An 11,699-nucleotide genomic window follows, 5' to 3' on the forward strand; every position below is an offset into this window, starting at 1 on the left:
TTTTTTTTTTTTTTATCTGTGTAGCATGAACATCTGCCAGCAGCTATGTTGTTTTCTTCACAATCATGTCATTTACATTTTGTTCTTTAATGTTAAACGCTGTGTATAATGCAAACTAAACAGACGCCGGTGACAGATTCATGCTTTGGAGTATTTTAGAGGAAAAATGTGCTGCATTTCTCATAAGTATATGAGCAGAACATACAGGAAAAGCCACAAAAACAAGTTCCTGGTTGATTTGTAAAAAGAAAAGCATGTAGTGAAACCGAGTCTGTGTGTGTGTGTGTGTGTGTGTTTCCATCATGTGCCGCATCACTCTTCCTCATAACTTACCAAAAATGAGCCCCATTCATGTAAACTCGGACAAGTTAAAACATGTTTCCGCTTTATGTGAAACAATATATTTCCTTGTAAATTAATATTAATTTCCTTTTCTTTCCTGTACAGCATAATATTGCCATTGTATTTGGTGACTAAATATAGCATTAAATGCTTACTTTTAGAATAAAAAATAAAATAAAAATTCAATATTTAATACTTAAATATTTTAGTCACTTTTCTAATATGCCACTTTATGATTATTGAGAAAAATAATTAAATTAATTAAAAATAATAAAAGAAGCAGCTAAAACTAAATGTGCATCCTAGTAAATTTACAATCTAATGTTTAAGGTTTTATTTTTTAATATACGAAATATTATAAACATTATCAATAAGTATTAATTTATTATCATTAATAAATTATAATAAATATTAATTTTGATGTGTTTATATATTTTATAATAATTATTAGTAATAATAATAAATATTGAGTGTTGAGGAAACAATTTAATAAAAGGAATTTGGTTTTTTTTTAAAAACAAATCTCAAGTAGCTACAATTATAATATACTGTATGTATCTATATCCTTGAGCCCTAATATATTCATGTTAATATGACTATACTGATTGGAATTGTATTTGGTGACTAAATATATAAATAATAACATACTTTTAGAATAAAAAAAATTAAAGTTTTTTTTTTTTAGCAAAATTGTAAAAATATATTTTTGCAATATTTGATACTTCTAAATATTGTTGATACATTAATTTGTTTCTAATATGACACTATATGATTATTGAGATAATGACTTGCAAATAATACATTAATAAAAATAATCCAGCTGAAACTAAAAAGTACTCAAATGTTTATTTTAATATGCATTTATGCATACATTTAGTGTTACAATAAAGTGTGCAATTTTGAAACGTTATACAATTTTCTAAATATATTTGAACAATATTAAAATAAAACAAATAATAATATAGAAACTATATAAAAGAAAACTAGATGCTAAAACCAAACATGTATCCTAGAAAATTTACAATCTTTTGATGATTTAGTTTTTTTTATTTAATGACAAAAAAAAAAAATACTTTCCATTAAAGTGTACTTTTACTACACATATTTAAGTCTTATAATAAAATGTGCAACATTGCAACACTTTTATTAAATTTTAATGAATATATTTTAACTATTAAAATTAAACTAAATGTGTATTCTAGTAAATTTACAATCTTCTGTTTTAATTTTTATTTCTAATATTTGGTGACTATTACATTTCTGTTAAAAAAAGTAATTTTACTACATTTAAGTGTTACAATAAAATGTGCAATTTTGAAACGTTATACAATTTTCTAAATATATTTGAACAATATTAAAATGAAACAAATAATAATATGAATATATTTTAACTATTAAAATTAAACAATGTGTATTCAAGTAAATTTACAATATTCTAATGTTTTAATTTTTATTTCTAATATTTGGTGACTAAATATTATATTTCTGTTAAAAAAGTAATTTTACTACATTTAAGTGTTACAATAAAATGTGCAACATTTAATACATATATTTTAAAAAAATATTTAATAAGATTTTAGATCTTAAAAAAATGACAGAGAAGCAGCTGTAATTATAATAATATTATATATTATATATATATAATATATACAATATAATAATTTCTTATTATATTCATGCTGTAAGTGTCGCCTGACGTCAGAGGGGCGCCACACACTTCAGCGCATTTAAATCTGCGCCGAATAAATTACAAAGTAAAAGTCTCTCATAAAGAATAATGAACCCCGCCCGCAAACCCAAGGGAATTTTACTCTCTCAACTGTGACTGTTAGACTAATAAAACATTCAAATATTTACCGATACCTCATGACACTAAATCCAAGAGGAAACTATACGGATACGTGAAGGAGTGACTCCTTTCGCAACCGGAAGTTGTGTAACCGTGCGTGAACACGTCAGTACCGGATGAACTCATGAATGAAGCAGGCCGAGAAGTTTGGGGTCAGAAACACTCGGGATTTGTCCGGTTCCTGGACGTTGATCGTTTGATTACTGTCCGAGGGCCTCGTCGATACATGCCCGGCGCAGGAGCGGGTCTGGAGAAGTCTCTCAGCGGCGGTTTCAGGGGGTTTTGAAGCGGTGCTGGAAAATGCCTCTGTTTCTATGGAGGTACTCAAACATCACAGTCACATTTAAATCTAACATCTCTGACGTCAGCATCACATTTCAGACCACACTTTAACACTGACGTGAAACATTTCAACATTAGAATCTGTTGAGTGGAAATAATGCATATCTTCTGCCTTTTTTTTTTTTTTTTCAGCATATTAGAATGATTTCTGAAGATCACGTGACACTGAAGACTGGCGTAATGATGCTGAAAATACAGCTTTGATCACAGAAATAAATTACATTTTAAAATATATTCACGTAGAAAAGACGTATTATAAATTGTAAAAATATTTCAAAATTTTACAGTATTTTAGATCAAATAAATGCAGCCTTGGTGAGCAGAAGAGACTTCTTTCAAAAACATAAAAAATTAATATCCTCTCTCTCTTTTTTATATATATATATATATATATATATATATATATATATATATATATATATATATATATATATATATATATATATAAAATGTTTTTAAAAGAAGTCTCTTCTGCTCATCAAGGCTGTGTTTATTTGATCAAAAATATAGAAAACAATACTGATACTGTGAAATATTATTACAGTTTTAAAAAATTGGTTTTGTATTTTTATATATTTTAAAATATATTTTATTTCTGTGATTAAAGCTGTATTTTCAGCATCATTACTCCAGTCTTCAGATCTTCAGAAATCATTCTAATATGCTGATTTATTATCAATATTGGAAACCGTTTTGCTGCTTAATATTTTTTGAAACCTTTGGTACTTTCTTCATTCTTTGATGAATAAAACTAAAAAATAACAGCGTTTATTTAAAATATAAATCTTTTCTATCACTTTTTTTTAATCAATCAAACACATCCTTGTTGAATAATAAAAATATTCAATTATTTTAAAAATAATTACTGACCCCAAACTTTTGAACGTTAGTGTATATTGTTAGAAAAGATTTCTATTTTAAATAAATACCTTTCATTCATCACAGAGTCCTGAAAAAAAGTATCAAGTATTCAAATATGAAGCAGCAACATTGCTAATAAAGCAGCGTTTAACAATGATTTCTGAAGATCATGTGACACTGAAGACTGGAGTAATGATGCTGAAAAAATACAGCTTTGATCACAGAAATAAATTATTTTCTAAAAGTGTATTAAAATAGAAAGCCATTATTTTAAATTACAATAATATTTCACAATATTACAGTTTTTTCCTGTATTTCTAATGAAATAAACACAGCCTTGATGAGCAAAAACACTACAAATCTTACTGATCCCAAACTTTTGAACAGCAGTGTGTATATATATACAGTACAGGTCAAAAGTTTGGAAACATTACTGTTTTTAATGTTTTTGAAAGAAGTTTCTTCTGCTCATCAAGCCTGCATTTATTTGATCAAAAATACAGAAAAAAATGTAATATTGTGAAATATTATTACAACTTAAAATAATTGTTTTTAAATGTATTATACTTTAATTATCATTTATTTCTGTGATGCAAAGCTGAATTTTTAGGATCATTATCACATGATCCTTTAGAAATCATTCTAATATGATGATTCATTATCAAAGTTGGAAACAGTTCTGCTGCTTAATATTTTTTTCAGAACATGTGACACTTTTTTAGGATACTTTGATGAATAAAAAAGTAAAAAAAAAAAAAAAAGAAGAAGCTATGTTTTTAAAATATAAATATTTTGTAATAACAATATATACTACTGGTCAGTAATTTGGGGTCAGTAATTTTTTTTCTTTCTTTTTTTAAATAAAATCAATACTTTATTCAGCAAGGATGTGTTAAATTGCTAAAAAGTGATAGTAAAGAAAAATATATTATTAGATTTTTTTTTTATTTTGAATAAATGCAGTTCTTTTTAACCTTTTATTCATCAAATATATTAGACAGCAGAACTGTTTCCAACACTCATAATAAATCAGAATATTAGAATGATTTCTAAAATGATCATGTGATAGACTGGATGTTACATGTGACACTGAAGGCTGGAGTAATGATGCTGAAAATTCAGCTTTGCATCACAGGAATAAATTATTTTTTTAAAGTATATTCAAAATAGAAAACTATTATTTTAAGTTGTAATAATATTTCACAATATTACAGTTTTTTTCTGTATTTTTGATCAAATAAATGCAGGCTTGATGAGCAGAAGAGACTTCTTTCAAAAACATTAAAAATAGTAATGTTTCCAAACTTTTGACCTGTACTGTATATGTGTGTATATATATATATATAGTTGTGCTAGAAACTGGTATTTTAAAAGAGAGAAAACTCAGTGTGCACTATCCAGTAGTCATGAAACCTGCGAGAGTCGAGGAAATTCGCTGGAAGCTCTGTTTGCTGAATGAATTCTATTAATTCCAGAAGCTTTGAGTTTCTAATGACGTGCTCCTTCTTCAACGGCGTGTTCAGCTGGTGGTCTAGTGGAGGTCTAATGGGAGGCGTCAGGTAACCGCTGCAGAAGGGGTTAGTTTGTCCTGTCCTGAGCTCTGAACACAAAGCCGTTCTGTTGGAATGGGATCAGACCGGCTGGATTCCAGGAATGCCGAGCTCACACGACACACAGGAATCTTTCTGAATCACGCAGCACTTGACTTCTTCTCTAAAAACTCCAGTGTTGCGTTTCGACGAGGTCTGCAGCTGTGGCGGCTCTGACCAGTGTGGCGTGGACATGCGGGCCGCGGGGAGAGTAATGTGTGGTGTTTGTCTCTGTAGTTTGTGCTGGTGTGGGGCGCTGTGTGTCGTGCCGTCTGTGCTGGCGGACGCTGACGACGCGTCACTGCTCGGCGGCTGGCAGGACGTGTGGCTCTTCCGCCTGTTCCTCAATGTTTTGGGCTACGCCAGCATCATCATCCCTGGATATTTTCTCATCGGATACTTCAAGAGGATCAACTATCTGGAAACAGGTTTGTTGAAGTAACCCAATCTGAGCACACTTACTTCTGTTGTTTCCCAGCTCAGATGAAGTGAAACTTGGTAAAAAAAAATAATAATTAATTAATTAATTAATAATAATAAAAATGTAACTTATGTCAACTATATATTTTTCCTACTATGTAATTTTTTCCTGTTTAATTATTTTTTTTTATGTTTTTTCCTTAAGTCTACTGTAAGTTTTATTTTTACAACATATTTTTTTCCTGTTTATGTCCACTAAATTTTTATTTCTTTCCCACTTTTCTGACTTATGACCACTATATTTTTATTTTTCTGCCACTAATTGTCTACTTATGTCCTCTATAATTGTTTTCAAACTTATTTTTTTCCTACATACGACCACTATATTTTTAATTTTTAATATATATTATATTATTATTATATATTTAAATATAATCTTATTTTTTTCTGACTTCCATTATGATAAAAAAAATACCACTTATTTTTTCCCAACATACGACCACTATATTTTTAATTTTTTATATATATATTATTATTATATATTTAAATATAATCTTATTTTTTTCTGACTTCCATTATGATTAAAAAAAATACCACTTATTTTTTCCCAACATATGACCACTATATTTTTTATTTTTAATATATATTATATTATTATTATATATTTAAATATAATCTTATTTTTTTCTGACTTCCATTATGATTAAAAAAAATACCATTTATTTTTTCCTACTTATTTCCACTATAATTAATTTTTTCCAACTTAATATTTTACTACTTAAGCCTATTGTCATTTTTATTTTTTGGTTTCAGTACCATTTTCTCTCTCTCTTAAGCAATTCGTTGTCTTTCATCCTGAACATGTGTGTTCAGAACCTGACAGTTTAAAGCGCTTGTCAAACGTGATTCTTGACGTGCTGCTGATGCTGTCTGCAGGCCGTGGGCTTTGTTTTCCTGTCATAAAGACGTGTGTGTTTGGGAATGAATCTAAGACTGGTCTGGTGGATGACGCTTCAACGGCGGCCAGAAACGAGTCTGAATCCAGTTCATCTGCTCGACAGGCCGTCAAACTCATCTTCTGTGCTGTTGGACTCCAGGTTATACATTTATAGTTAAAAGTCTTCACAATAACATCTACAATATCAGTATTTTATTATTTTTTTTACTATATGCACAAAGTTAACAGTCTTCATTTGTTCACCATGAAGGCAGTACAATATTTTTTATCTCTATGTATGTTTCTTTTTTAAATTTTATTAATTAAAAAATATTAGTGAGTTTCTCAATAGTGTAATTACAGTATTTTCTTTTTTTTTAAATATAGATTTTTATTTTTAATTAATGTTTAATTAATTTAATTACATTTAAGATTTTTAATACTTTATAATTTAAGTAATACATATTTGTTTGCATTTCAGTAATAATTTTTTTTTTTTTTTTTTTACAGTATGCATTATGTTATTTATTCGGAGTTGTTTTTGTAATTCCCATTATTCTCATTGATTCATTGTTTTTTTTTATTTAAATAGTATTTTTGTTTTAAGAAATTATTTTATTATTATTAATGTGTGCACAAGTTAATATTTTTCACGTGTTCACAATAATATCTACAATATCTATCTATCTATTTTTTATTGTGTATATATATATATATATATATATATATATACTATATATATATATATATATATATATACATATATATATATATATATATATATATATACATATACATTTTCAATAATTTATTGTTTAATTAAAATCACCATGAAGGCAGTATAATATATTTTATTTTTTTCTTTATTTTTTTAAATTATTTAATTTAATTCTCTTTATTCTCAGTTGTAATACTCATTATACTCTTAACTGCTTTAATTCATTTTTTTATTTAAATGGTATTTTTTTTTTATTTTGAGTTGTTGTATTATAACTGTGTGTGCAAGAGTTTTAATTTTTTTTTTATAATAGTTTTAGCTTGAACTCTTTGCACAAGTTAATAGTCTTCATGTGTTCACAGTAACATCTGTATATTTCCCCTCTGGTGCAGGCGTCGTACCTGACGTGGGGTGTTCTTCAGGAGCGGGTCATGACGCGCTCGTACGGCGCGAGCGAGGTGGAAGGCAGCGGCGAGCGCTTCAGAGACTCTCAGTTTCTGGTGTTCATGAACCGGATCCTGGCGCTGACGGTGTCCGGTCTGTGGTGCGTCCTTCTCAAACAGCCCCGCCACGGTGCACCCATGTACAAATACTCCTTCGCTTCGCTCTCCAACATCCTCAGCAGCTGGTGCCAGTATGAAGCGCTCAAATACATCAGCTTCCCCACACAGGTACAGCACGGCATTCTGGGTACATGAGCTGTATGGTAAAGCAAGTTAGATTTAAAAAGCACATTTCATACACACAGGTAATTCAAAGTTCTTTACATAAAAAGGATTTTAAAATAATCATAACAGATGTACAAGAAATACATTTATATTGTACAAGAAATACAATATAAAAGTAAAAACTAAAGATTGTGATATGGCCACATTTCAGTAGATCATTAGATGTGCATTGTTTTAATTATTTTGCCAATATTTTCCTCACATTCACCCAAATTCTCATTTCCACAATTTATGTATGCAATTTAATTTTATGGGGGTTTTCCAGTATATTATATTAATTATATTATATTATATTATATTATATTATATTATATTATATTATATTATATTATATTATATGATATTATATTATATTATATTATATTATATTATATTTATATATTATATTATATTATATTATATTTATAAGACAAGACAATAAATATTATATATTATAAAAATAATAAAATATAATGTAATATAAGATAAGACAATAAATATAATATATTATAAAAATAATAAAATATAATGTAATATAAGATAAGAACAATAAATATTATATATTATAAAAATAAAAAAAATATATAAGATAAGACAATAAATATAATATAATATAAAAATAATATAAGTAATTCCCATTATTCTCAGTTGTAATATTAGATTGATTCTCAATAGGGTAAATTATAGTGCTTACTCTTTATATAAGGATTTATTATACAAATAGAATTATACAAAATATTAAATATAAGAATTTATTTAAATGCAAGAATTAAGTTTTTAAATCACTGTGAAGGCAGTACAGCAAATATTACCAATGATGAATAAATATGTTAAAAACACAATTTTAACAATACTTTTAACAGAATATAATTTCAGTGAACAAGATTTTTTTATGGCATGCGTTTTTATTATAATGTTTTAGATTATAAAACAGATTTCACTCCAAGAAAATTCTGCACTGTAATAAATTCTGCACTGTAATTTGTTTGATTGTAATAAATAATTAATTTTTGTGTGTATTTGTTAAATAAATCTTTAAAATTAATATGTGTAGTATAAATGAAAAATAAATCTTTAAAATAAATCCGTATAGGTCTGTATATTGATCCTCTGAGCACAAAAGCAGTCTTAAGTCTCTGGGGGATATTTGTAGCAGTAGACAAAAATACATTGTATGGGTCAAAATTATACATTTTTTATTTTATGCCAAAAATCATTAGGATATTAAGTAAAGATCATGTTCCATGAAGATATTTTGTAAATTTCCTACTGTAAATATATCAAAACTTAATTTTTGATTAGTAATATGCATTGCTAAGAACTTCATTTGGACAACTTTAAAGATGATTTTCTCAATATTTAGTTTTTTTTGCATCCTCAGATTCCAGATTTTCAAATAGTTGTATCTCAGACAAATATTGTCCTCCTAACAAACCATACATCAATGGAGAGATTATTTATTCAGATTTCAGATGATGTATAAATCTCAATTTTAAAAAATGGACACTTAAGACTGGTTTTGTGCTCCAGGGTCACACATCAGTTTGGACATTTCTCTTGTTCTTCTTCTCCTATCTTAATATGTTTTCTGTGAGATCACTGCACGAGCCGCAGCAGCAGTGACTGAGACGTCAGCCCGTGCCACGATCCCATGTGAGATGTGTTTCCGTCGCAGGTTCTGGCCAAGGCCTCTAAGGTGATCCCCGTGATGCTGATGGGCAAGATCGTGTCGCACAAGAGCTACGAGTACTGGGAGTACTTCACGGCCGTCCTGATCTCGCTGGGCGTCAGCATGTTCCTGCTCTCCAGCTCCACGGACAAACACCCGTCCACCGTCACCACCTTCTCTGGCGTGGTCATCCTCGGCGGATACATCGTCTTCGACAGCTTCACCTCCAACTGGCAGGACAACCTGTTCAAGTACAAGATGTCGTCGGTGCAGATGATGTTCGGCGTCAATCTGTTCTCGTGTCTCTTGACGGTGGGCTCTCTGCTGGAACAGGGCGCCTTCTTCGACTCGCTGGCCTTCATGATGCGTCACTCCGAGTTCGCCTTCCACGCCGTGCTGCTGTCGGTCTGCTCCGCCTGCGGGCAGCTCTTCATCTTCTACACCATCTCTCAGTTCGGCGCGGCCGTCTTCACCATCATCATGACTCTGCGGCAGGCCATCGCCATCCTCTTGTCCTGCTTCCTCTACGGTCACGCCGTCACGCTGGTGGGAGCCCTGGGCGTGGGTGTGGTCTTCCTCGCCCTCTTCCTCCGCATCTACGCCCGCAGCCGCGTGAAGAAGAGCAGCAAGCGGGCCGCGCAGACACCAGTTCAGAAGGTTTAATCGAGCGCTCGTTTGGATGTGTACAGAAGCCACATTTTCGTGGTTTATTCATCTTTTTTGTTTGCTGCAGAACTGTGGGTTTGTGTTTCGGTACAGAAAGGGATTCCTCTTTATCTTAAAGGGATTTTGTCTCCGCGTTGTGTGTGTGTGTGAGATATGACTTCAAGAGCCATCGAGTGAACACGGACTCTGATAGGCTTTGATATCTTTGTAATTTGGTACTTAATACGTTCAGTTTTTGCTTTGAGAGGAAAATGAACTGTTGTTTAGGAGTGTTAGTTCACCCATCGTTCTGTTCGCATTATGTCCGGGTCATATTTCACGCCAAAGTCCAAAGGAAAATATTTAATTAATAAAAAAATAAAACACACACACACACACACACACACACACACACACACACACACACACACACACACACACACAGTAAGAAATAGAAAAGACCATGTGGCCTTTTTTAAGAACCATTGCATTTTTTTGCATAATGACATCATTTTCATCAAAACTGAACACATTTTCACTCAAATGTTCTTTATTATTATTATTGTTATTACTTCAATGCAATAATAAAATATCAAATTAATAATAAAGCTTAATAAGAAATAATGATATTATGTAATCAGAAAAAAATAGTAGCATTATTTTCATGAAAATTAAGCATGATTTCTCCCCAAATCCACTTTATTACTATAAAATAATAAAATATTAAATAATAATAAAATGTTAAAAATAATAAGACACAATTTAGGCTTTTTAAGGACCATTACATATTCTACATAAGGACAATGTTTTTTTTTTAATGAAATTTAAGCAAATGTTCTGCCCAAATAATAACAGTAATATTAATTATTATAATATTTTAATAGTTTATTATTATTATTACAATACAGTAATAAAAAACTAAATTAATAATAAAACATAATAAGAAACAAGACAATTTAAGCTTTAAAAACAATTAGATTTAAAGGCTTTTTTTAATTTTAAAATGTAATTTAAAAAAATTTATTTGCATAATGACATTGGTTTCCTTAAAAATACCCTTTATTATTATTATTATTATTATTATTAATTTTTCTATTTTTAGTAGTAGTAGTACAATACAATAATACAGCTTTATCCGTTGTATTATTTTTGACTTTGAGCTGAAATATGAGCTGTTTTTGACCAGTTTTGTGAGATTCTCTCTGAAAGGAAACGCTGGGATTCTTCGGGGAGTAATTCGACCTCTAAGTGCCAGAAGGAAGACGGTGTCAGATGTGTTTCTCACGCATTTTCATAACACATAACCCTTACTATGGCATTATAATCAGGCATGTTAAAGGCAAATCAAAAATGTCCTCATTTAGTCTCCCTCATGTCATTCCAAACCTGCATCACTTTCTTAAAACAGAATATTCATGAGCATCACACCATCAGTGATGGACGTTTTTTATGGTGTTTTTCTTTTCAGCTTTTCGGAGCTTGACCTCCTCATTACATGCTTTGATTGTATTGAAATAAAGCATGAATATTTTCATCTAATTCTGCCTTTTTTTTTTCTGGATTCCACTGAAGAAGTATCGCACGTTTGGAATGACTTGAGTGTGAATGAGGATGAGGGTA

At 29.9% G+C, this 11,699-nt stretch overlaps 1 protein-coding gene across 1 annotated transcript; it reads left to right on the plus strand.

Annotated features, from left to right (window-relative positions):
* The first annotated feature begins 2,282 nt into the window (after positions 1-2,282).
* Positions 2,283-10,523, plus strand: LOC109112861 (adenosine 3'-phospho 5'-phosphosulfate transporter 1). The gene is made up of 5 exons (XM_042778178.1): positions 2,283-2,511; positions 5,221-5,411; positions 6,340-6,500; positions 7,451-7,729; positions 9,441-10,523. Exons 1-5 carry the CDS (start codon positions 2,492-2,494, stop codon positions 10,095-10,097), a joined length of 1,308 nt encoding a protein of 435 aa, XP_042634112.1. The 5' UTR covers positions 2,283-2,491; the 3' UTR covers positions 10,098-10,523.
* Positions 10,524-11,699: the final 1,176 nt, after the last annotated feature.

Source organism: Cyprinus carpio, chromosome A20 (genome assembly GCF_018340385.1).
Source record: "Cyprinus carpio isolate SPL01 chromosome A20, ASM1834038v1, whole genome shotgun sequence".
Lineage (NCBI taxonomy): Eukaryota > Metazoa > Chordata > Actinopteri > Cypriniformes > Cyprinidae > Cyprinus > Cyprinus carpio.

Excerpts from the sequence above, each read along its gene's own strand:
- LOC109112861 (XM_042778178.1), top strand. The coding sequence starts at position 2,492 with ATGCCTCTGTTTCTATGGAG. Across the intron at positions 5,412-6,339 it reads GATCAACTATCTGGAAACAG|GCCGTGGGCTTTGTTTTCCT; the intron begins GTTTGTTGAAGT and ends TGCTGTCTGCAG. Across the intron at positions 6,501-7,450 it reads TCTGTGCTGTTGGACTCCAG|GCGTCGTACCTGACGTGGGG; the intron begins GTTATACATTTA and ends CCTCTGGTGCAG.